The sequence below is a fragment of the Eleutherodactylus coqui genome, chromosome 7 (genome assembly GCF_035609145.1).
Source record: "Eleutherodactylus coqui strain aEleCoq1 chromosome 7, aEleCoq1.hap1, whole genome shotgun sequence".
Lineage (NCBI taxonomy): Eukaryota > Metazoa > Chordata > Amphibia > Anura > Eleutherodactylidae > Eleutherodactylus > Eleutherodactylus coqui.
Window position 1 is genome coordinate 94154968 of NC_089843.1, and position 26328 is coordinate 94181295.

General features: G+C 44.1%; 2 protein-coding genes across 3 annotated transcripts in view; one reads left to right on the forward strand and one right to left on the reverse strand.

Annotated features, from left to right (window-relative positions):
- Positions 1-12302, forward strand: part of VPS37A (VPS37A subunit of ESCRT-I) — a 39894-nt gene extending 27592 nt beyond the window's left edge. Inside the window, exons 7-12 of one of the 2 annotated variants that reach the window (XM_066573384.1) lie at positions 3950-4077; positions 4167-4225; positions 4303-4371; positions 6451-6594; positions 9036-9116; positions 12040-12302. In XM_066573384.1, the coding sequence (XP_066429481.1) occupies positions 3950-4077; positions 4167-4225; positions 4303-4371; positions 6451-6594; positions 9036-9116 (481 nt within the window). In that variant the 3' untranslated portion in view covers positions 12040-12302. Of the gene's footprint in view, positions 1-3949; positions 4078-4166; positions 4226-4302; positions 4372-6450; positions 6595-9035 lie in introns of both variants that reach the window. The other variant, XM_066573383.1, reaches the window with a different exon arrangement.
- A 4299-nt stretch (positions 12303-16601) lies between these two features.
- Positions 16602-26328, reverse strand: part of MTMR7 (myotubularin related protein 7) — a 56833-nt gene continuing 47106 nt past the window's right edge. Inside the window, exons 12-14 of the mRNA XM_066573392.1 lie at positions 24105-24239; positions 22773-22899; positions 16602-20346 (exon numbers count right to left, since the gene is read on the reverse strand). Coding sequence (XP_066429489.1) covers positions 19984-20346; positions 22773-22899; positions 24105-24239 — 625 coding nt within the window. The 3' untranslated portion in view covers positions 16602-19983. The remainder of the gene's footprint in view (positions 20347-22772; positions 22900-24104; positions 24240-26328) is intronic.

Sequence of the window (26328 nt, forward strand, 5' to 3'; positions counted from 1 at the left end):
CTGGGCGTATGTACTGAGGAGAATCTACCTCGCCTCTGGGCGTATGTAGTGAGGAGAATCTACCTCGCCTCTGGGCGTATGTAGTGAGGAGAATCTACCTCGCCTCTGGGCGTATGTAGTGAGGAGAATCTACCTCGCCTCTGGGCGTATGTAGTGAGGAGAATCTACCTCGCCTCTGGGCGTATGTAGTGAGGAGAATCTACCTCGCCTCTGGGCGTATGTAGTGAGGAGAATCTACCTCGCCTCTGGGCGTATGTAGTGAGGAGAATCTACCTCGCCTCTGGGCGTATGTACTGAGGAGAATCTACCTCGCCTCTGGGCGTATGTACTGAGGAGAATCTACCTCGCCTCTGGGCGTATGTACTGAGGAGAATCTACCTCGCCTCTGGGCGTATGTACTGAGGAGAATCTACCTCGCCTCTGGGCGTATGTACTGAGGAGAATCTACCTCGCCTCTGGGCGTATGTACTGAGGAGAATCTACCTCGCCTCTGGGCGTATGTAGTGAGGAGAATCTACCTCGCCTCTGGGCGTATGTAGTGAGGAGAATCTACCTCGCCTCTGGGCGTATGTACTGAGGAGAATCTACCTCGCCTCTGGGCGTATGTACTGAGGAGAATCTACCTCGCCTCTGGGCGTATGTACTGAGGAGAATCTACCTCGCCTCTGGGCGTATGTACTGAGGAGAATCTACCTCGCCTCTGGGCGTATGTACTGAGGAGAATCTACCTCGCCTCTGGGCGTATGTACTGAGGAGAATCTACCTCGCCTCTGGGCGTATGTACTGAGGAGAATCTACCTCGCCTCTGGGCGTATGTACTGAGGAGAATCTACCTCGCCTCTGGGCGTATGTACTGAGGAGAATCTACCTCGCCTCTGGGCGTATGTAGTGAGGAGAATCTACCTCGCCTCTGGGCGTATGTAGTGAGGAGAATCTACCTCGCCTCTGGGCGTATGTAGTGAGGAGAATCTACCTCGCCTCTGGGCGTATGTAGTGAGGAGAATCTACCTCGCCTCTGGGCGTATGTAGTGAGGAGAATCTACCTCGCCTCTGGGCGTATGTAGTGAGGAGAATCTACCTCGCCTCTGGGCGTATGTAGTGAGGAGAATCTACCTCGCCTCTGGGCGTATGTAGTGAGGAGAATCTACCTCGCCTCTGGGCGTATGTAGTGAGGAGAATCTACCTCGCCTCTGGGCGTATGTAGTGAGGAGAATCTACCTCGCCTCTGGGCGTATGTAGTGAGGAGAATCTACCTCGCCTCTGGGCGTATGTAGTGAGGAGAATCTACCTCGCCTCTGTGCGTATGTACTGAGGAGAATCTCCCTCGCCTCTGGGCGTATGTACTGAGGAGAATCTCCCTCGCCTCTGGGCGTATGTACTGAGGAGACTCTCCCTCGCCTCTGGGCGTATGTACTGAGGAGACTCTCCCTCGCCTCTTGGCGTATGTACTGAGGAGACTCTCCCTCGCCTCTGGGCGTATGTACTGAGGAGACTCTCCCTCGCCTCTGGGCGTATGTACTGAGGAGACTCTCCCTCGCCTCTGGGCGTATGTACGGAGGAGACTCTCCCTCGCCTCTGGGCGTATGTACGGAGGAGACTCCCCCTCGCCTCTGGGCGTATGTACGGAGGAGACTCTCCCTCGCCTCTGGGCGTATGTACGGAGGAGACTCTCCCTCGCCTCTGGGCGTATGTACGGAGGAGAATATAACAGCAGAATCTGCGGCGGGCGTCTGACCGTAGATTCCGCAGCAATGTCCGTCCATAGCATGCAATGTAAAATGAGTCGTCCAAATTTCGAAATTACTGTAGATCCGCGTCATCTCCGGTGCGACATTCTCTGCACTGTGCATTTGTGCTGGCTGACATATCCGCAGCACACAGAATAACAATCTGGACAGGTACGTAGAGGGTCACTAGCCGGACAGGGTCTGATTCTGCATGTGGAATCTGCTTTAGCCGTGTGCATTTGGCCTGAAAGGGGTCGTATGAGAGGGGAAAAAAAGTAACATCAAGTGGAATTGATTAAAATAAATAGTACACCTCTCTGTATGGTCATAAATTAGCTGATAAAAACGTTCAGGAGAGGCGAAAAAAGGACTGAAAACTATAAGGGTCCCTTTACACTGAACGATAATTGTTCAGATTCTTGCTGGTTCTTACAGTTCTGTGTAGATGTCAGCAGTGACTGAATAACAAATGCTAATTCATTTCCAGAAAGATTAAGACAACCGCAGCACACGCCAGAGTTCTAAGAAGATGGTACTCTGGTTTCCACAAAGGAAATATCCGTCACAAAAATGAGGAGAGGTTTGCAAGAGCCCGGTGTGGTCCGGATCCAAGACCCCAATCAACTGAAGATATAAAGTGACCAGGCAGCAACTGATGGTTTTTGCAAAATTAAAAAATAACTTTTATTCCTCCATATAAAAGTTAAGACCGGCAACGTTTTCGGTTTCCGCTGAAACCTTGACAAAAGTTTCAGTGGAAACAGAAACGTTGCCGGTCTTAACTTTTATTCCTCCATATAAAAGTATTTTTTAATTTTGCAAAAACCATCAGTTGCTGCCTGGTCACTTTATATCTTCAAATGCTAATTCATTCAGTTTCTGAAGGCATAAAACTCAAACAACGATCGGCCCGTGTAAACAGGTAGTCCTTCATCTATGAACAACTGCCGCTTTACTGTGAATCGAGGCGGGCGGTCGGAGTGATCTCCGCCCCCCTCCGTAAAACGACCCTAGGCCCTCAGTCAGTGCAGCTTCACTGACCGATGTCCTATTGACACTCAGCTTGTTGTCTCTATATGCATTGATACGTAGAATCTTCAGAAGACAAACTGGGTAACGTTTTGAAAACCCCATTGCAAAAATGATTGTCAGCCCAAAATACATCCCCCTTCCTGGCAAAACTGACCATAGCCTTTAAATGCTCTGCAGCTCCAGCACAGATACTGCAGTGGTTCCCTACAAGTCTTTGTCCCCATCTTGAGTGATTATGTCCTGTACCAGTTTATGACTGCTGCAGCCAATCACTGGCCATAAATAAGACATGTGACCAGTGGCTGGCTGCAGGAAATACCAGGGGGACCTCTGGAGCATTGTTTAAGCTGATCAAAGGATCATTGAATCAAAAGGGATTTGCGTCTCATAAAGGCTAGGTGCATACTAGCCGAAGCTGTGAGTTGCACCCACGAAACTCGAATGCAATTCACATTGGTCGCGTGCTGTCCGTTATACACGGACATAAAGCATTGGCGTGTTCTATTTCTCATTCGTGATACGGACAGGAATAGGATGTGCAATTTCCCCACTTGGACAGATATATGGCGTCCCTGTCTATAGTCCCATAGACTATAAGGAGACCATGTGCTGTCCATAACATTCCACATCACATGGCTCCGAAATCCATTATTGTGGCGAAGGCCAACGTGACTATATGATTGTTGCACAGCGTGACGTCCCTGGGCACCCTAGTGTGTAGCGGCGCTGCAGCCAGCTCCGAAATCTATTATTGTGGCGAAGGCCAACGTGACTATATGATTGTTGCACAGCGTGACGTCCCTGGTCACCCTAGTGTGTAGCGGCGCTGCAGCCAGCTCCGAAATCTATTATTGTGGCGAAGGCCAACGTGACTATATGATTGTTGCACAGCGTGACGTCCCTGGTCACCCTAGTGTGTAGCGGCGCTGCAGCCAGCTCCGAAATACATTATTGTGGCGAAGGCCAACGTGACTATATGGTTGTTGCACAGCGTGACGTCCCTGGGCACCCTAGTGTGTAGCGGCGCTGCAGCCAGCTCCGAAATCCATTATTGTGGCGAAGGCCAATGTGACTATATGATTGTTGCACAGCGTGACGTCCCTGGGCACCCTAGTGTGTAGCGGCGCTGCAGCCAGCCCTGTCCGCTCCTGTGTTACAGTCAGCGTTTGACACGTTGCTTTATGTTTCAGTGTCTCGCAGCTCACTGAGATGATGGAACAAGAGGAAGTTCTGTTTGAGCAGTTTATGTCTCTCCCACAATTGAAACAGATTATAGAAGATAAAGAGGACCTAGTGAAAAATATTGAGGAGCTGGCAAGTAAGAATCGGCGCATGGTGATTTACTAGTATTTTAAGACATTTTGCGCCTCACTGATTTTTGAAAATGTTTATTTTTTTTTTCTGCAGAAAAGAATCTTCAAATGGAGCCGATTCTAGAGTCCAAGCGCCAAGCGTTACTAGAGAAGGTAGGTCGGTGTGCTCGGGGCTGACGGGGCGGGTGCAGCATTATTACGTGTTATTTAGCTTTTCTCTCCTCTTACAGTATGAGCTGCTGACTGAGATGAAAACTACATTTGAGAAGAAGATGCAAAGACAACATGAGCTGAGTGAGGTACTGACGGGGTCCAGGCAAAGATGGGACATGTTGGATTTTAATAGCTTCGCTCATAGCTGTATATCATTTTACCATCTTAATGTATTCTAATATTGTATGCGTCCTTACACAGAGTTGGGGTTAATTCACACTGGTGTATCTTCTGTCTGTGTGTTGTCTAAGTCTGCAGCGGACTAGGCTCAGGGCATGGACTCAAAGTAGTCCGTCTGCCAATTCATGCATCAGTTTTTTTCTTGCTCAAACACGCGGTACACATAAAAAAAGATGTCAGCAGGCTTTGTTCTGGCAAGAGAAAACCCCTTTATTGAAAACAATGGGGATGCGAATAAGAAAACAGAATAGCACATACTGTATTTCATGGATCTGGTGTTAAGGAACATGGGGAAAAATTAATTGAGACCGGTTTTTAGTTTTTGTCTTGTATGACGTATAGAAGTGAAAACGGACATACGGACCACATATGCATGTCGGTCATACAGAGCTGCACATTGATTAGATGGTGGCCATTTTTTCGGACTAGTTTTTATGCATTCTCATGAATTTGGCCTTGGGGCTTATTTACACAGGCGTATATCAGCCTGTGTTTTCAGGGCCGGCCGATATATGCTTTCATCTGAGCAGTTCTTCCTCTCACCGGCTCTCTGCGCCTCTCCTCCCCTCCGGCTCTTTGCAATGGGAGTGGGCAGGATGGGGGTGGAGCTAAGCTACCGCCCCCTCCCTGCAGCCAGCAATGGGAGTGGGCAGGACAGTGGAGCTTAGCTCCGCCCCTCCCATTGCAAACGCCGGAGAGGAGAGGCAGAGAGCGGGGAAGAAAGAGGGGAACTGCTCAGATGGTAGCGTATATCGGACGGCCGTGAAAACACGGTCTGATACACGCTCGTGTAAATAAGCCCTTTGATTGTGACTACTTCTGTTATTTCCAAAGCTGCATCTGAAAGTTGTTGTTTTTTTTTTGTTTTTGTTTTTTTTTCCACTCTCCATTAAAGCTATCAGGTTGCAGGTCCCTCTACAGCACTTGTGCATTTTATATATATTTTATTTTACCTATGTTTGACGCTGCAGAGGAAATAAATAGGCGAGAGCAAGGACTCGCAGGTTAGAGTTGAGCAAACTGAAACAGTCGAACCTTATTTCAGGTTGAACTTTGGCTAAAAGTTCGGTTTGGCGCAAACTCAAAAATTGGGCATTTTGTCACGGCTGAAACCCACTAAAATGGCATTTGTCACATGGTAGAAACGAGGAGGAGGAAGGATCACATAACCTCATGCTAGCCCACAATGCCTTGCAAATAGGTCTTCCTGTCTCGTATTTTTCACTCGTCTTAATCCCCTTATTCTTCATTAACTTTGCCTTGAAACAGCTCAAACCACTTTAGGTGACCTCAGAGTGCTGTACAGGACTTTTATGGCGCTGCAGCCCCCTCATTCTAGCAATCTGCCGGGGTTTCCGCAGCGGGACGCCCACTGATTAGCTAATTTTTGACATGGCAAAAGTATCAAAGTGCAGCTACTCTTTAATACACTTTGGTGAATCGATTGAGTTTGTTCAGAACTACCAGTTATAAGTGTTATTGGAGTTACAGCAATGATTTCCGTTAGACAGAATTTTGGTCTATTAGACTAAACCCTTATCAGACCTTTTTAGGCATTTTATTTTTGTCAGACAATCAATATTAAAATCTTTCCGCATGTAAATGTCAATTGAGAAGATCCCTTCACTGCAACCAACCGGAGCTTGGCTTTCAATTTTTGGGAGCAATTTAGGGAATTAAAGCTGCACTGTGATTGGCTACTATGGACAACAAGGCTAGCTTTTTCTTTAACCCCCCTTTCAATGGTAGAAACTTATCATTCTCTTTCCCCAGTGGAGTGTGTAGCAGATTTATCAAGTAACACCCGGCAAGAGTAAAGCGTCTGACCAGAATAACAGGAGCTGTGTTATTTTTATATAGCGCAAACCTATCCCATGTTTTGCATCCTTAACTAGGCAAAATGATAAATGTTGAAAACCAATTAACCACGTTGTACATCTTCTACTGTGCTGAGATGTAACGTCATGCTTGTTCTCCCCTCACAGAGTTGCAGTCTGAGTGCTCTACAGGCCAGGTTAAAAGTTGCTGCTCATGAAGCGGAAGAGGAGTCGGACAACATTGCTGAAAATTTCCTCGAGGGCAAAACGGAAATAGATGATTTCTTAACTCTGTTCATGGAGAAGAGGACGGTAAGAGTGGTGATGTAGGGTTAATGGTGGTGCGCCTTTAGAATGGGGACATACTCTAACAGTAGATACTTCAGGTAACCTTCACACTGGGTTTTAGTGATACATTTGACATGTGCTGGAAAGGCTATTGTCATTTTATATTCAGTGTTTGTTAAAGTTTTGCAAATATTATAAAATAAGTATTAGCACAAAGGTCTTGCAGGACCATATAAATGTGTGCTATTGTCATTTTAAACAGAGCTATAAGCCTCCATTTACACGATGGATACCGGCCAACCCGGCCTCCATCAGGCTTACCTTTTTTCTGGAAAGAGTGGCACAGCAGACTGTCCTATTTCATCCAGTCACATTCTGTTTTATACTCCATTAAATGAATACCAAGAAAGCCTGGGTCATGGATGCCACTATATGGCATCTGTTTACAGTACAGGCATCCATGCAATGGTTACATCATAACCTGGTAAATAAACATATACCATTATAGCCTATAGGTGCTAAATAGTGGCATCCATTATTAACGGATTCAGGGTTTTTTTTTTTTTTCACAGGCTATCACTGTACACTGTTCTACCAAAAGTATTTGGACGCCTCCATCAGTAGAATGGATCATGTCTTATTAGCATGTTATATGTCCTAAACTGTAAGATACAGACCACTGGGGGTGTCGGCCATAGTTTGTGACGGGAACTGCGCGCTATTAGATATACGGGTTATGCTGCTCCACACAAGCAGACCGTCATGAAACGTAATGTATCAGTTCGTCCACAGTGGTGCAAGGAGTGTTACCATTGGAAAGATGAGTACTGGAAGAACGTTCTATGGAGTGACAAGTCGATATACTCCATCTTCAATTCAGATGGATGTACCTGGCTGTGGAGGATGCTTGGGAAACGCAACAGAGGTTCCATTATGGTCCGGGGATGTGTTAGGTGGCATGGTCTCGGTCCGTTGGTTGTAGTGGCAAGAACCATGAACACGGCGGTGTACCCTGACATTCTAGACATTAATGTGTTGCCGACAATGTGGCAATACTCTGGGAATTGTCAGCCATACTTCCAAGACAATGCACCTTGTCACAAATCCAAATGGATGCTCCACAATTGGACTGGCTGCATAGAGTCCCAACGTGAACCCTACTGAACATCTTTGGGACAAACTGGAACTCCAGTCAGGAAATATGAGCCGTGAAATGTATCAGATGTTAGTAGAAAGTATACCACAGAGAGTATCCAATGTCAGTAGGACCAAGGGAGCCCCACTAAGTTTAACATATGTAAATATATGCTGCTTTTGATTCTTACTCAGGTGTCCAATTACTTTTGGTAGGATAGTGTAAATGCCACTGTTAAGGGTGCTTTACATGGGGCGATTATCGCCCGATTTCTCGCTTAAAACCGACAATTTGGGTGCTGATTATCTTGTGTCCACGCAGCCGCCAACAGGACACTGAGTGAGAAAATGCTCACTTGTTGGAGTCACCTAGTTTTTAGCTCGCCAAAAACCAAGCAGCTATCGGCCCGTGTAAACAGGTAGTCCTTCATCTATCTGTTTGCCATGATAGATGTGTTTTGTGTTCTTTGCACAATTGCATGGGTATTTAGTGTGCATCTGCGCACCTCCCATAGACTTCTATGGAGCATTGGTGCGCAAATGTGGAGGCAAATAGAGACACACAAACTTTATTATATATGGCAAGTATATGTTTTGCATATATGGGGATTTGATATATATTATTTTTGTCTGTCAGAAACATTTGGCAGGTAACTAAGTGGCTTGGGTTTTGGATAAATGTGTGCTTTGTATACGAGCCTGTCAGATGTATGTGGATTGAGGAAGGAGTTCATGCTCCAAAACGCATCTCCTTTGTTTAAGATCGGTCGGCAATGACAAACCCTACTGGCACGTGACCACAGCAGCCAATCACCAGTCAATGACCTTGCATACTTGCTGCGTGCCGCCCATCGCCATGTACTATCTTGGCGTGTATGCGTACATCATAGGCACTAGGATAGAACATGCTATGACTTTTCTTGCACTCATATTTTGCGCGAATTGAGCAGCAACATGGCCGCCTATGGGGGATTGGAACAGTGTATTCCGGGCACACTGAATACGCTATACTGACCTGGCTGTGTGAGCCCGGCCTAAGCTGGGTTATGGCTCAACAATGTTTACTTTTGTTTTCATGAGTCACGAACAAACGATGACAGAGTACGCTTGTGCAGCCTGTTCATACGGCCAGATAAATCGTCCACAATTTCATTTGAAATCGTGGATGTGAACAAGTAAAGGGTCGCTGTTCACACGCACCATTGAGCTAATGATTTTTATGCCTGCACTCAACTATTATCGTTCAAGTTCGCACGATCCAACGATTTTTTTAATAACCGTAATGGTTCCATATAAAAGGGCTCTAACAAATGATTGCTTTATTTCCTCAGTGCTGCCACAGTAGAAGAGCAAAAGAAGAAAAGCTGCAACAGTCCATATCCCTGCACAGCCAATACCACGCACCGCTCTAGGTATGATACACTGCCGTGCTGTGCTCGATGCAATATACAACAAGACCATACTCTACTATTACATTCAGTGGGAGTAAAGCTGTTCTAATCACTTTGTAATATAAACATTGTTTCCATTTTGCACTGGTTCTCTTAGGCCGTGTTCACATCTGCGCTGGCGTCTTTCGTTGGAGCTTCCAGTGCAGATTCAGCTCACAATGCCGGACAAAATAGCACAGCATGCTGCACTGTTTTGCTCATGGAAATGCTGGAGTTCTGGACAGACACCATTGATCGTCCATTGGTCTGTCAGGTGTGGTTTGTTTCTGTCATAGGATGGATCCGGCATTACACTTTCCTGCTCCCATGGTGGAACAAGAAAACTGAATCCCGAAAGCTGGTGTGAACCCAGTCTTAGAGGCCGTAATGTGGATCAAAGAAAAAAAACAGGCAGAGCTCTTATTTGCAATGGCCACAAGCGAACCTGAGGGTTACAGAGGTGCCAAGTGCAAATAGTAATAGAAAACCAAAGATCTAGGGCTTGGGCGCAAATCTGTATGAAGCACAAAAGTGAACCAGTATTGTGACTTGTTTTAAGGCATATGGCCCCTTCTTAACGCCTGAATAGTGAAATCGAAACTGGAGGTGTCAACACATGTATTCACAGCAAAGGAAGCCAACCCATTTATTAAACCAAATGTGGTCATTGGGGGGCATATATCTGGACTGTAAGCTGCATAGAGAGGAAAATGGGCTTAAGGTATTGGTATTCAACAGCCCAATGTTGGGGGTCAAACCCCTTCCGAATCAAAAGGTGCACACCCTCTGTGAAGTCATTACCTCTCCGCTATGTAATCGAGGGGGGGTAAGCGATGGGTTGCCATGGCCTGTGATTACTACTGTAAGCGATAATGCATTGCAGTACAGAAGTACTGCAATGTATTATCATAGCGATCATAGCTTTTCTGGTTCAAGTCCCCTACAGGGACGTTAATACAGCAACAAATAAAAAACCTTTTTTGTGCACTTTTCCTTCTTAGGAATAAAAAAATCTGCATATTTGATATCATCATATCTGTAATGTTCTGTACAATAAATTGAACACGCTACTTATCCTGTACAGCAAAAACTGTAAAAGAAAAAAAAAATTGAAAATGGAGCCAAAATGCTTATTTTGTTCATTTCGCCTCCCCAAAAAAACACAATAAAAGTTATCAAAAAAAGCTGTATGTACCCCAGTGTGGTACCAATAAAAACTGCCACACAAAAAACAAGCCCTCACAGATCTCCAGCAATAGAAAAATTAGAACGTCACGTGACTTTGAATGCAGTGATGCAGGAAATTAATTTTTTTCCAAAAGAGGGGATATAATAAAAAAATATATAACTTTCTTATCGCCATAATCGTACCAGCCCACGGGAAAAATTGATCATGTCATTAATGCTGTATGATTAACACTGACAAAAAAAAACAATGGCAAAATTGATGTGTTTTTTCTTCCTGCCCTCTACAATAAAATTGATAAATGTGTTTACAGTACCTTTATATGTACTCAAAAATTACAGTTCGCCAAGCAAAAAAAAACAAGCCTTCATTGGCCGAAAAATAAAGCCGTTGCGACTTTTCAAATGAGGAGATAAAAATCCTCAAAAAAATTGTTGCATCCTTGGGGCGAAAATTGGCCACGTCACTAAGGGGTTAACCCCCAACAATTATTGCCTCTGCGCTTTCACACGGGCGGTAATTGTTCTGTGAATAGAGGCGGAGATTTCTTTGGCCACCCGCCTCCGTTCACAGTAAACAGGCAGACGTTCGTAGACTAATGACTGCCTGTTTACACAGGCCAATTGTTGGTCAGTTTCTGCAGGAATAAAGATCAAACCATAATTCACTCACTTATCATTCAGCGTTTAGTCGCTGGCAAATGTTTCACGATCCAATGATGATGGTGTAAAATGACCTGCGTGATCGGGTGTTCACACACAGCAGATTTGTTGACAGATTTCTGTGACTGGAGATCCAATACAGACATCACATCTAATGGTTTGTTCACATCGGCGGTCTTTTATCCGTTAGTAATGGATCATTTTTTTCTCCTATTTCAAACAAACTAAACTGATGTCTGAGCCGCTGTTCATATTTCCATTCGTCTGTTCCGTTATGGGTAATAAAACAACATGCCGGATCTGTCCAAGTGAGAAAAACTGGCAGTGCCTGACGGAAGCCATTGGCTATAATGGGTTCTGTCCTTTTTTTCTTTTTTTTTTTTTTTCTCATGATTTTGGTTATTTTACTGGAAAAAATAGTGTTGTTTTTTCCAGCATTTATGCCAGAATCTGTAGACAGAACAAATGCACAGAAGTCTGCTTCCGTTTCCCTTAGTTAGGCTGTATTCAAGCGGTTTAGGTTTTAAATGTATCCAAAAAACAAATGGAAAGCTAGTTTTCATCCCGTAAGATATCCGTTACCGTCAGATTTTAATGAATTGGCTTAACAGTAGCATAACGGATGCAAACAAAGTAGTTTCCGTTTGTTTCTGACCCCCATGAGCAGCATTGTTGGAGCAGAATAGAGTCTTCTGTTCTTTTGCCGTTTCTGCTATTTTGAATGGGGAAAAGGTCCAACGGTTCTCTTTGATGGTGGGGAAAAAAAGATGTAGAACAGGAACGAAAATGAGGATTTTACAGGATGTCCTTTTCTCCATTCTTCTTTTTGTGCAAAGCGGAAAACTAAAAGCTGATGTGAACATAGACTAAATGGGGTTGTAATGGTTTCTGCAAGCTCCATTCAGGCAATTGAGATGGTCATAGCAATTTCTGCAACAAATCTGCGTTGAAATCATCCGAATAGCACCAAGAAAACTGTAACATTTTTTTTTTTTACAAGTAGAAGAAACCGTTTGTACATACCTACTAATTCCATATTAACCCTGTTTCTCTTTAGGTTAATTAGAAAGGTTGACATAGAAGAAGTTGGTTGTTGACTCCTAGGAAGCACATTTTTTTGTATTTATGATTGGAAGGTAACAATGATTGTATTCTGTTCCATTGATAGATTATCGGTAAGACCTGTTTTTGTACGATTTAACTACCATTGTTCGTTTCACATCGACAAACTCTGTATCTGCTGTAAGGATACTTCTAATATATTTTTTACTTTCTGTTACCCATATTGGAATGATTTATATTAAATACTTAATTTCTGTGTTTGGAGCTTTTTATTCAGCAAATTAAGTGTTCTTTCCCTTTCATGAGCCATTGGCATCATTTCATGCTTCTGTACATACAGTGCCTTTCAGGAAGAGTGGGAAGAAATGAAGGTGTGCTCTTTACTCGGCTGTACCTGTACATTATAATGTAAATACAAGCAGTAATAAACACGTTGCTGCTTCCTTTTACTCACGTTCCGACAAGAATTATTTATTGTTGATTTATTGCTCTTAACAAGAACTAGCTTTTGATAGTGGGGGTGAATGCAGACGGGATGGAGTCCGACTTCGAGATTCTCGCAGCGGGATGCGATCCGTACCCCTGCATTGACTTCTCGCTTATCTGTCCAGCATCTTCTCTCTCTGCTCTGCAGCGCACGTGTGCAGTGCAGTGCAGAGCCGGCACGTCAGCAATGATGCGGCAGTGCGAGCCTTGCACTGAAATAGGAAATGCTGCGATTTTGTTACCACGCGAGTTTTCACGCGGTCCAATCATGGTTGTCTACATAGGATTGCATAAGCTAATGCAATCCTATGGCAGCGTGTAACAGAGGAAATTCTGTGCAAAATCTCGCCGCAGAATTTCCGCCCATGTGCATTCAGCCAAAAGCCCCATTTACACGGGATGACTGTCAGGCAAACGATGCCCGACACTCGTCCCTGCATATACTCTATCCCGTGTTGTTACACAGGAGCGAGTATCACTGGCTCACAGCGGGGCGGCTGGAGAATATTTCACTCCTCGCTCTTACCCGCCCCTCTCCAATCTCCTCCAGCTGTCCCGATGTGAGCCAACGATATTTGCTCCTGTGCAACACCACTGGAGTGGAGACGAGTGTCGGGCATCGTTTGCCCAACAGTTGTCTCGTGTAAATGAGGCTTAAGTATACATTGTTTTCGGTTCTGATAATGGCTTCACATTAGGATAAGAGTCTGATTTATGGGGTACTAACCGCATTATTCACAGGGCCACCGTGACCCTTTAACTTTACAAACTGGAGTCGGACCTCCATCGATCTGATATTGATGACCTTTGATTCAATCCTAACACCTCAGTTGATCAGCTACTTAAAGGGCGTTCTCGTAACTAGTTCAGCCTCTTCATTCTCTGGTGAGGTCACGTGATCTTTCTGCAGCCATCCAAGTGAATGAGATTGAGCTACTATAGTGTACAATGCTGTGCTTCGTAGACGATGAAAAGACTGCAGTACTCATGCCAGCCTCTCCCCCTTCAAATTACTAACTGGCTGGATTGCCTGGAATCTGCTACCCCCGCGATCTGATATGTTATCTTATCCTGAGGATAGTTCATCCAAATTTAAGTCCTTGAAAACCCCTTTAACAATTCTAATAGCAGGTATGTACTGTGACATTCCATTAATTGATGGCACCTGTGTCAAACTGAAGGTCGGTCATTTTATGTGGCCCGTGAGGTCTGGAAGCAGAAAGTCTCTTCTGGATGGGAGGGTCCTGAGATATGCCAGGAAGACCCTCTGTTACACTGCGGACTCGTCTATGGCCTGCTGCTGGATACCGGGATAATGGCCGCTATCTTGGTCTACACTGTGACGTTCAGTGCATGCAGACTGAGCACTGTGGCCCTTACTGCAGCCCACAGAGTCTTTGGTGTGGACTTTTCGCGCTGAACCTTTAGTGCAGCGCTGCTTCCTGGGGGTCAGACCGTGAGGCGGCTTGTACATCCCAGGTGATCCTCATTACCATCCTGCAGATGACATTCTGATGGGGCCATAATTGAAAATGAGTTTGACACTTCTGATTTATGGGCTATGATATTACCAAGTATTCTGGGTGACTGGTCATTCATTCGTAGTGTATTTACCTCACTTGTCAAGGTAGAAAGCCTTCAGAAAAACTGTCCAAAACAAAATAACACAAAATATGGTATTCTTTTGATTTCTGAACTAGGGGAATTTCCTAATTTTCTGCTAACTTGCTGCCGGGTCTTCTACTTTTAGCCTTGAGAAATTCGACATTCCTCGGCAGACCTACACAAGAAAAATTACTAGACTTTCTAGTTTATCAATTGTCAGGGTAATTTCATTGTGTCACAGGGATATTCTGGGTATTTACCGCTGGTAATCTGTCCTCAAGCTAGGTCATCCTTAGTTGAATGGCAGGGGTCCTCCTACGCGTGGAATCCCCACTGATCTTCCCACCCCGTGTTCATATCGGTGGTAAGAGCTGGAAGTGTAATAGAAAGCTTTGCTCCTATTGAAATCCATAGAAACGATGCCTTCTATTACACACTTGGCTCGGGAGTGCAGTGGGGACACCCTGACAGTGGATGGGAGGATCAGCTGATCGCCGGCCCCCGATCATCAAGTATTAATCAGATCTTGACGTATATACAATTTTCTAAAACCTTATACTATAAATTAGGCAATAGTGTGTTAGTAAAGGACATGGACACAATTTTATATATATAATATATACACAGCAGAAGTGTGTTTAAAAAAATATTTTAATCGCACATTACAGAATAGACTACTTTTACATCCATATTTTGTATTGATATCATCACAATTAGGGTAATATTGCTTGACAATATATTTTAAAATATCTTAAAACAGAAATTAATTTCTGCATATAAATAACAAAATATGTGCAACACAAAATAAAAAAATAGATCATGACCTTGTAATATTCCTCACAGAAATAAGCAATGATACCAGCAATAAATGAAAAGCAAAAAATGAATACCTTCATGGGAGAAAAAAAAAAACCTCTGCAGCCAAGGGTTATTTCAACCACAGCAAGTTATCCCCTGTACCCAGGAGGAAAGGTAAGAACTTGCTGCTTGGTTAGGGTCTGACCACTAGGACCTCCGCTGATCCAGAAAAATGCAGCAGATGCACATGCACATCCTTTGCCGCCCACACTTTGGGATGCCCCTGGGGCTGTGATCTCGGGATGAGTGGGGGTCCCAGCAGTCAGACCTAACTGATACTTAGAGGATAACTTGCTCAGATGGGAATGACTCTTTTTAAAGCAAAACTCCCAAAAGAACATGCGTACCACTTTTAGGGTCTCCACAACACTAGAGATGAGCGAGCGTACTCGGAAAAGCACTACTCGCTCGAGTAATTTGCTTTATCCGAGTATCGCTGTGCTCGGGTCTGAAGATTCGGGTGCCACTGTGGCTGACAGGTGAGTCGCAGCGGGGAGCAGGGGAGAGTGGGCGGGAGAGAGGGAGAGAAAGATCTTACCTCCGTTCCTCCCTGCTCTCCCCTGCAGCTCCCTGCTCCGTGCCGGCACCCGAATCTTCAGGGACGAGCACAGCGATACTCGGATAAAGCAAATTACTCGTTATGGGGGCACAGCTCTGTTCAGCTGCTCCTCCCAAGAATAATATGCCTTTTTTTTTTTTTTTTTATGCAGATGCTTCAATTCTATAACATGGGTGTTCTACTTTAGGAGGTTTGTCCTGGCTTTTTAAAGAAAGAATCTGCTTTTTCGCAGAAACAGTGGCACATCCATATGGGTTGCATTTGGTATTCAGTTCAGTCCAAATGTAGTTAAATGGGCTTGAGCTGCAGTACTAAACGCACCGCATGGACAGATCATGCCGTTTCGGGAAAAACAGCAGGTTCTTTTCTCTAATCATTGACCGCCCCTGAAGAGGTTATCCACCAAAATCATTTATCTCCTATCTAGCGGAGAGATAATAAATGATTGCTGAAGGTTTGACCACCGGGACCCCTAGGGACCACAAAAAATGGTGCCCCCCGAATCCACCTAGTGCATGGAGCGGTGGTGCGCATGCATTACCCACTGCTCTATTCACTTCAATGGGACTAACAGAGATAGCCGAGTGGTGTGATCACATACCGCCCAAGCCAGTGAATGGAGTGGTGGTCACGTATGCACGCCCCGGCTCCATACATTAGAATACAGCACTATTTAGGCGCCCGGACTAGAATGTAATAATTATATCCAAATTACAAGATGGAAAACGCTGGGGTTGTGAAACCTGATGGTATCTCACTATTTCATGGGAGATCATTCTACCTCGAAGGAATTGCTGCTGAAGGATCATGGCAAGACCCAACAAACCAGAAAGGGTGAGTAGCTTCCACCGGCAGCCCCCAAAAGGACGATAAGCCAAATAAGAGAAAAGAGAATTGGAACTGGTGCTCAGGAGGGGGAATTGGTAAGGAAGAAATAATAAGTAGAGCTGATAAATACTTATAGCTGAAGAGGGTATATTTCTCAACCTCCTCTGATCCTGGCCAGCAGCAATCAACAAGGGTTGACAACTGTGAAGATGGTAGCAGCTATTCCAGGAATGTAGTCTAGAAGTAACAAAGATACACAAATTTACTTAAGCAAAACATGACTTTTGGGTATAAGTTTATGGCTCCTGAGTAGAGATGAGCGAGCATAATCGCTAAGGGCAATTACTCGAGCGAGCATTGCCCTTAGCGAGTACCTGCCCGCTCGGAAGAAAAGATTCGGCAGAGGGCGGGGAAGAGCGGGGAGGAACGGAGGGGAGCTCTCTCTCTCTCCTTCTCCCTCTCCCCTGCTCACTGCCGCAACTCACCTCTCACTAGTGCCGACAGCTGAACCTTTTCTTCCGAGCGGGAAGATACTCGCTAAGGACAATGCTCGATCGAGTAATTGTCCTTAGCGAGTGTGCTCTCTCATCTCTACTCCTGAAATGCATGGAGTAGCATCTTCTACAAAAATAAATGTGTGCATCCAAATCCTCCAGTTGCTTCTAGACTACATCCTTGGACTCACTGCTTCTGTCTTCATTGTTGTCAACCCGTGCTTATTGGTGCTGGTCAGGCTCAGTGGGGATGGAGAGACATGCCTACCAGTATTATGTCTCCTCTTTACTTATTACTTCCTCCTTACGTATTCCCCATTCGGAGTGCCCGTTCCAATTCTGTTTTCTCTTATTTGGCCCCATGCAGTAGGTAGACTTGTTTCTTGTGTTGCGTGGGGTCCCAATGGTCAGACCCCCAGCAATCAATCATCACAGATCCTGTAGATAGGTTTTGGTGGTATAACCCCCTTTGTCTGCTATGTTCATCCCATTTTGGAATCTGCTCTCTGAACGGATAGTCATGCTGTTCTTTCTATTGCATCTAGTAGCTTTGTTCTTATATAGTAGCACTATAAGCGCTTGTAAACTCTCATATAGAACCAACAGGGTCTTGGTCACAATAAGCAGCAAAGTGAGAACAATTGTTTTGGTACGATTTATCCATGCAGCTTACAAAAGAAACTTAATAGCAGTTTCAATAAACATTCAAAATGGCCGGAACACCTGCTAGCTACGCCCAGCAGGCGGACGCGTTACGGGATGGCAGGGGAGATACTACACAACACTGACTCTTACCTTACTAGAACTAGTTCAGTGCAGTAACTGATCTAATGTGATGGTATGAACCCTACATGTGACTACCATGGAGCGCGGTTAGAAAAGAATCGGTGTGCGTTCTGAAGACCACAGTGTCGGAAGCACTTCAAGAGGACCCTACGGTTCTTAGACCCGGCTTACATGCAAGGATTCAAGTACACGGGACTCCGCTAATCTGCTCAAGTGGTCAGCAGGAAAGCTGCAATGTACAGATTAAGAAATACAAAAGGATAGAGAATATCTGGACCACACTAAAGAACTACATACTCTTAGAAGGGGATCTGAGACTCGCTTTAATCAGTTTACCTTTTTAAAGTAATGGTGTATCTTTAAAAAAAAAAAAAAAACACCATTATGTGAAAATGACCCATGCAGATGACTTGTCGGGGCAAAATCTGTTACTGGAGGAAAAGTATGTGCTTCCTCCCCAATTTCCCATCCCAGCAGATGCTAAAAAGTGAATGAAATGCAATGTGTACAGTCCAGACCTACCTAATAGGGACCAAAATAGTTTTCGTAACTACTGAATTCTAAGTTTATGGGTTTACTGCTCTATTTCACGCATATTGAAGTCTACAGGAAAGACTCACCCAGTGGATATGCGGCACCTCTCATCTAGAAGTGCATATCAAGGTTTTTGTTTTCTTCGCCCTCCTCCTTTGGTTGCCTCAATACTATATTCTTACCGGAATTTCCCCTGAAGTCTGCAACCTATTTTTGGTAATCATTTGAAGGCTTGCGTTCTGGTACCACAACTATGGGCATAGTCTGCGCTTTTCAATATTACCCTAAGAAAGATACCCAGAAAGGAATGATCTGTATCTATACCTTAAAGCCCTTGAACACGCAAACTACTGAAAGATTTAGTGATCTATTTGCATAAAATGTTAATGGCCATTAACACTTTATCAACTTAATTTGCATGTACAATAAAAGGACCTTCAGGAGCTGTTTGCAGAGCTGTGCGTGTTTAAACACACGCCCAGCTGTGCAAACAGCTGCATTGTTCTCCTCGCGGCTGCTGCCAGATTGCATTGTTCTCTCCTAGCTAGTGTAAACGTGCCATGGGGAGAACAGCCTGTGGTCTAATTGAGAGATAAATGTGTTTGCTTTATCTCTCAGTAGCTAAACATTTAAGTTCACCTTAAAATCATCCTTCACATGAAAAGTGCACAATGCCAGTGTTTACATGTAACGATTATCACTTATTTTTGGCCGTTTGAACAAATTTTGAGCAATTTAATTGTTGCGTGTAGAAGGGCCTTTATTCATCATTTTTGTAATTGGAGTCTTAAAGATTTTTGAGGTTTTTTTTTTCATTATTCGGCTATAGCTGCACAGTAAAGTGCCACAGGATGGGATCCATGGTATAGTATAGCAACGTGATATCCTGTGTGAGCCCAAAACGGTTGTCTGAATGTGAGGGTTGTGCAAACCCAAAACAGGAAACTGATATTCAGTATTGTAATTTTAATCAGAACCTGTATGGCCAACTTTAGTCCATGGTCAGTTTTCACATTCAGACCTTTTTCACATTGGCATCATGTGATTATGATGAAAAGTGACTCTAAACTTGAAAACTACTTAAATATACCTATATCAGTCAGGAACCTAATACACACATGTATTGTGATATGATTCATGCTCTAGACACAGCCCCCAATTCTACTTAGACAAGTGGCTAAATTAAAGAGTTTTTCTAGGAACCCAATATTGATTACCTATTTTTTGGATATGTCATTAATCTCTGATTGGCTGGGGTCTGCTGGTTAGGACCCCCTACTGATCAGTTCTTTGAAGAGGTTGCAGCCTCTTCCCTGCATACCAGCCATACTGCTGTACCTTTTGTAGTGCCTTTGCCAGGTATAGAAATCCATTCTTTTCACCTGAATGGGACCGAAGGGCTCTCAGGCCATGTGACAAATGAATGGGACATTACTGACCTCAGAAGAGATTGTGGTGCTCAACCGAGCGCTGTGATCTCTTCAAACAGCTGATCATTGGGCATCCTGAAGGGTAGACCTCCACCAATCTGATATTGATGAGCTGTCCTTCAAACAGGTCCATCAATATTGGAGTTTAGAAAAAATCTTTAAACATAACGTTACACATTCCCAAAGCCCGCAGACAGAGTTTCTAGTCTTAGGCACAGACTACCATAGAAGCGGGGACATAGTTGAATTCGTCATCCCACACCCCCAGTCCTCCTGTATATTCTTTCCAGCTTATATCGCACATCTCCCTATAAATAAATAGAAACACATAATATGATAGCAAGTAGTTACTAAGATCTTTAAGCAGTGAGGAATACTGCTTCATCTGAATCAGGATCCTTCCCACTGTCCTCACTGGGTAATGAGTCCCCACCGCTTGGAGACCTGCAGCTCAGGTCCTCCACTCCAGATTCCTGGTCGCTGTTAGCAGACAGGTCGGGGTCAGAGCTCTTTAGATGGTCCTGGGTTAGGATGAGGGCCGAGTCCTCCTCACCTTGGGATGGACTGCGGGATGGAAACAGCTTAAGGTTGGTGCTGTAATCTTGGGGTGTATTAACAGGAGAATGTTTGGTGATACACATCTGGAAGTTATGGATTTTTGGCTGGTCATTTAGAATCTTATTGGTTTCATTCGCCTCTCGGGTTTCCAGCTTTGCTAATCTCTAAAGGAAAAATTGCGAGATGAGGTAAAAAGTTACACATTTTGTTTACCTGAAAAATAATCTCTGCCTGTTAAAAAAAAAACACAAAAACACAAAAACCCACAAAATAAATAGCTCAGCACTTTCTCAATCTCCTATTTTCTTTTGACCCTACTTTGACTCCTATTACAATTTAACCTGAGAAATCTACAAAGAAATCTATTCCTTGTGTCCCAGGAGCTCACCCTTGTCTGCCTGTAAGACTATAGTCGGCCTCCTGTTAGATGGCATCTTGTTCTGAGTTTTAAATGGTGCCCTCATGTCATAAGAAAAAAGCGATATACACTGAACGATCACTGCATTACAAATGAATGCGTTCTTTTTCTGCACTAGATGTGTCCGTCTCGGCCACGGACAGCGCTCACTTGGAAAGCTCACCTGTGTGAATGCACCCTTCGAAAGAGCTGGCGTGTCACATCTTGTGATCTGTAACGTGGTACAAACTTCATGGGTGTGTCACGATCTGCTCTCTGATAATGCGGGGACCTCTCCTATGTGCAACAGCAGGAAACATTTGGTAGCCATGGGTAAACGGATTTGAGTGGCTCTGGTAGATTGTTGGTGCCCGGAGGTGTGGTGCCAGTCGCACTTGTTGGCTCTTCCCAAGCTACAGTAGCAGAAGTGTACCAGAAGATCACACAGTGGCAGGCCTAGAGGTAAACATCAGGTGGCATATCTGATGTCTCAATAACGGCATGCCACAGTTGACCAACTGACCCAGCAGTACAATAGCTGAGAAGTTAGACAAGTCTCCACAATGACCATGCGGTGTACCTTGCTTTGACTGTTGTTCAATAATCAAAGACCGACAAGGGAGCCCCTGATGATCCTGTGTTATCACAAACGCTGCCCAGGGAAAATGTCATTAGACCTTGGACACGTGACAGAAAGTTGTCTGGAATTACGAGTTCTGTTTCCCACTGAGCCACATGGATGACCAGGTCCTCATCTGGCATAAACAGCATGACCAAGGATTGTTGGTCAGTGTGCCACATCCTTAAATGGTAAACTCTATAGGGTCCTATCAGCTAACCATCTGCACCCATATCATCAGGAAGTCTTCCCCGACTACAGTGCACATCTTTCAATAGGACAGTGATCCATATCATAGAGCTGGGATCACTAGGGAGTGGTTGGAGGAACACAACAATGAATTCCCCACACTGCCTTGGCCCCCAAACTCACCGGACTGTAACCCCATTGAACATCTTTGGAATATGGTGGAAAGAGCTGTGAGATCTGCTCCCACTGATCCGCAAAATGTGCGCTGACTGACGGAGCTACTGCAGCGAGTATGGGTCGAGTTAAGTATGGAGCATGTTTGCCACCTTGTGAAATCTGTTCTTCAATATTTAAAAGCTGTGATCACCCAAAAAGGTCAACCAGCTCGTTACTGAGTAGGTGGTCCTAATACAGTGATTATTGAGTGTATATTGCACTGATAGGCAGTCTGCCTGTATTCTGCTTGTGCAGAAAGCAGCAAGATAGCAGCATATCCACGCAGAACAGCTCTGTTGATATATATATACTGTACCAGAACCAAGCTCATAATATAAATACAGTAGGAGAACTAAGTGATTGTATGGTGAGGGTGCTGATGGGCTGACAGCATAACCTCGGAACATCAGAGGAGGAGGATTCATGTAGTTCAACAAAACACCACACCAAGATCATCTGGCCAGACAGACCTAAGGGCGAGATCGCCTCCAGCTTACATCCGTCTAGTGCCCCCCCTTCCCCTACAAGCTGGAAGCAACCACACGGGTTGCACATAGATAAGGCTGGCCATGTGTAAGACCAATGGTTGCAGCACAAGCCTTTTCTCTCTGTCCTATCTGCAATAAGACAAAAGACTTGTTAAATGTGCCTGATGCTGTAAGAAGCTGTAACCCCTTAGTGCTCACTGATTTCCATCCCCACCATGATACACGTGCTCCCAGTTTACATCTGAGTCTTGAGGCATGTGCTGAAAGACTACAAGTACCTGCATCCTTCTCTTTATGCTCCAGTTCTGGTTTTCCCTCCTCCAGACTCCCCACCTACCTTATGATGCACCATTACCCCAGCCCCTTTCACCCAAGTGGCAAGTGATACACTGAAACACACAGAAGAGAGGAAGTTGCATTTGACATGGCAATGTCCCAATGCAACTCGTAAAGAGTTACTGAACTGAGGATAATGTAACCACTCCACCGTCCAGGCATGATTCTAATGCAAATCTATTTGTAAGTGCTGTACTTACATTGTAACATGAATGGCCATATTTTTTGTGCCATCAGATAACCCCTTTAACATCTACAGCATATAAAAAAAGTGAACTACGGCAGTTGCCTACAGACGGGGCACATCGGTTAAATAGACTTGCTATGCAATAGTGCAGCAGATACCTTCTCCATAAACTCCATTTCTTCCTCCAGCTGCTGGGTCTCTTCTTTTACTGCTTGAAGAAAATCGCTCACCGACTGTCGAGGATGCATCCCTTTCTCAAATCGGTTGTAAAGGCCTCTCCAAAATCTTCCATGTATATTGAAAAACAAGACGAAAGATTTAATATATGCACAAATAAACAAGATTATAATCCAGCTAATTTGTACTGCTATTAAGGCCCATTTTACTGCGTTTTCAGCCATCGAATGTTGCAAACATTTAGGAGGACTCTTTCTTTAAATTGATCCGTTCACCTGTTCTATTTGCAGACGGCTTCAGATCATTGACTGGTATGAGGAAAGTTTGTGGCAAATTAGTAGGAGTGCCAGATATCAAAACTGGGTTACAGTCAGACTGCACAGTCATATTATTAGTGCTGACTTTCTGCTTATGGTCTCAGGCCTTATTCACACAAGCGTTTTTACGCAGCTAATTCAGTCGCGTTTAACTTCCTTTCCGATCCAATTTTGGATTCAGGGTTTCCTAAAAGGCTTTCACTTTTTGCTGTTATACAACGGTGCCATCTGCTGGCTAAAGCCGGTGTGCGTGCGCCAGAGAGGCTCTGACATCGGAATGGCTGGCAATAGACAGTAAGAATACCTTGTCGGACGTCTTCGGACATTGGAGCTGTACAAGCTTTAATCAGAATGTAGGAAGACGTCAGACAGTGGATTGGAAAGGGTTAAATATCGAGACCATCTGAAGCATTGGTTTCCAATGTATGCATTCAGGAATAATAGGTCATCGGTGACCAAAAATGGTGACTGATTTTATACGCGGACAGAAAAGATAGGTCTTGCCCTATCATGTTCCCCCATGTGTACGTAGCCTTAGGTCACTATGAGATGAGCATAATATAGACATACAGTATTCCTATGATGCTGTAGGTCCTGGTCAGTAGACTCAGATACTCTCAGCCACCCTTTGACTGCCACAAATACTTGTGTGTAAAACACCTTGGGCTGAAATTGCATCATCCTACTGGTATTGCATCTACCCATAATTTAAGGTTGATGTTTGTATATATGAAGGATAAGTGATGTTGTATTACAATATGGTTCTTCTGCTTCATTTAAAGGGGTTGTCGCACTTTTAGCTGTTATGCTGCAGGAAGCAGAAAGCGCTGTACATTGCCCAGTGGTCAGAGTTGGTATATCCTACTTTAGAAGGACTCAGCCTACAGTACCAACCTAGGCCACTGCACAATGTACCGAACCATCTGTTTCCTACAGCAAAACAGCTAAAAGTGGGAAACTCTGTTAATGCAGAGAGACACAATATTAGCCTCTTACCTGAAATGGCATGGAGTGGTGTTTGGTCTCAGAGTTCCTTGGGTCTGACTATGATCGGGTCTGTACAATGGGTTCATGTAATCCAACCGCTGTTTCCATAAGTAAGACCAAAGAGAATAGGTCCTCTCCTGAATTCTGGAAGATAACAGTTGCATAATAGGTACATTTGTGTATTAGCTTTTGTGATATAAAATATATTTACCACTTCTATGAAACCAGCCGCATAAATTATTTTGAGTGCTTTCTCTATATTCTATACGGTGCTCCATTTCTTTACTATAGCACACTGTTCCTCCATAGACAAAAAGTCTCACCTGCCCAAAGAGGAAAAGTGGACAGAGCGCCCCTAATGGAAGCAACTGGCAGCCAATACTTTTAGAAGAATGTGCTTAGTAGAGCAGTGCTGTCTGTACTAAAGTAACAGTATATTAGGAAAACCCTCAAACCACTTGTAATAGTAGATAAGCAACCGGATGGATACCTTTACAGAAATCATGGACAAACCAATGAGAAGCCTGAAATAACCCAAACAGAAGTGAGGACATTCTGGAAGAACACTTATTTATACAGTCACCTGGTTTCCAGCTTCTACACATAAGTACCAGTCTGTGTCTGAATCCTCATTAATGATGCCAACATAGCTTAGAAGTAGTTACTATTCATTGTCTTGCCCAGCTCTGTGCTGCACTGTTGTATTGATGCTGCCAGGGCTTACTGCAGGTGGGATTATCAATGTGAAGCACTACAATTCCCATGATTCCTCTCCCCTCTCACTGACATTATCTCCATTTACAGCTGCATGCGTGACCCTCTGTAACATTTTCTAAGTTAGGGTGCAGTGGTGTACAGCTATAAGCCTTATGTAGAAAAACCGGTGCTGACATCCTTTAAAATAAATGGGTTTTCCAGGGAGAATACTATTGATGATCTATTTTCAGGATAGGTTATCAATAGTTGATCGGCTCGGGACTCCGACCAATCAGCTGAGCGGGCGCATGGTGTCAGCGCCGCAAATACACAGAGGTCGAGGTGGAAGTCTCCATGCCGACCTCCTACACCGTTTCCCTGAAAATAAGACCTACACTGAAAATAAGACATAGCATGATTTTCCAGAATTTTTGAGGATGCTTGAAATATAAGCCCTACTCCAAAATTAAGCCCTGCTAACAGTTAATTTAAAAAGTCAATTTTAATAGTGTCCAGGCAGCTATACATGTAAAAAAGCTAAACCTTTTTGAACAAAATATAATATAAGACACTGTCTTATTTTCGGGGGAACACAGTATGTACTGGCCAGCACTTGTAACTGCAGGAACAGCTCACGTAGATTTCAATGAGAGCCGTGCCTGCAGTTACAAGCACTGGCCACTACACAGAGGTCGGCGCAGAGTCTTCCGCTGCTTCTGCTCTGACCTCTGTGTATTTCCCGCTCAGCTGATCGGTCGGTGTCCCGAGCGATGGACCCTAGCTCATCAACTATTGAGGACCTATACTGACGATAGGTTATCGGTACTATTCTCCCTAGAAAACTCCTTTAAGTTGCTTTAATGTTAAAAGTTGTACTGGCAAAAGTAGGTAGAACATGGCAGGTTCTTACAGTCATTGCCGTAATTGAATATAAAAGTAGGTTTGAACTCTCATATATAGGACATGGTCAAAATGACAATACCATATGACGATATCACTTGTTTAACCCCTTCCCGACACTGTCAGTTTTGGCAGCAACTTTTTTGTGTTTTCATCCTCGCTTTTCAAGAGTCAGAATTTTTCTCTTTTTCATTGGCATAGCCATATGAGGGCTTGTTTTTTTGTGGGAGAAGTTCTATTTTTGAATGGTACCATTTAATGTACCATATAATGTTTTTAAGAGAGCAATTGTGCAATTTTTAGGCTTTTGTTTTTGGGTTTTATGAGCTTCACCTCTTTTCAGTTTCACTAGGGAACATGCGGTTGCTGTTGTCCGCAGCATCTAAGGGTTTAAATGGATGGAATTCGCATTAACTCTGGTTCTGGCCGTTGCTGCAGAGTATGAGCTGTAATATGCAGCGGATGTCAGGAATAGGTTAAAAGTCACAGAGTCCTGAGTTAATAGAAGTGGCTGTACTGGATCTCATTTATAACCCAGAGCAGAGATCCACAACCTGTGACACCTTGGAAGCCAAATTCAACCACAAAATTAAGAGAAATTTTTAGGCACCTCTAGGTGTGACACTTATCATACAGC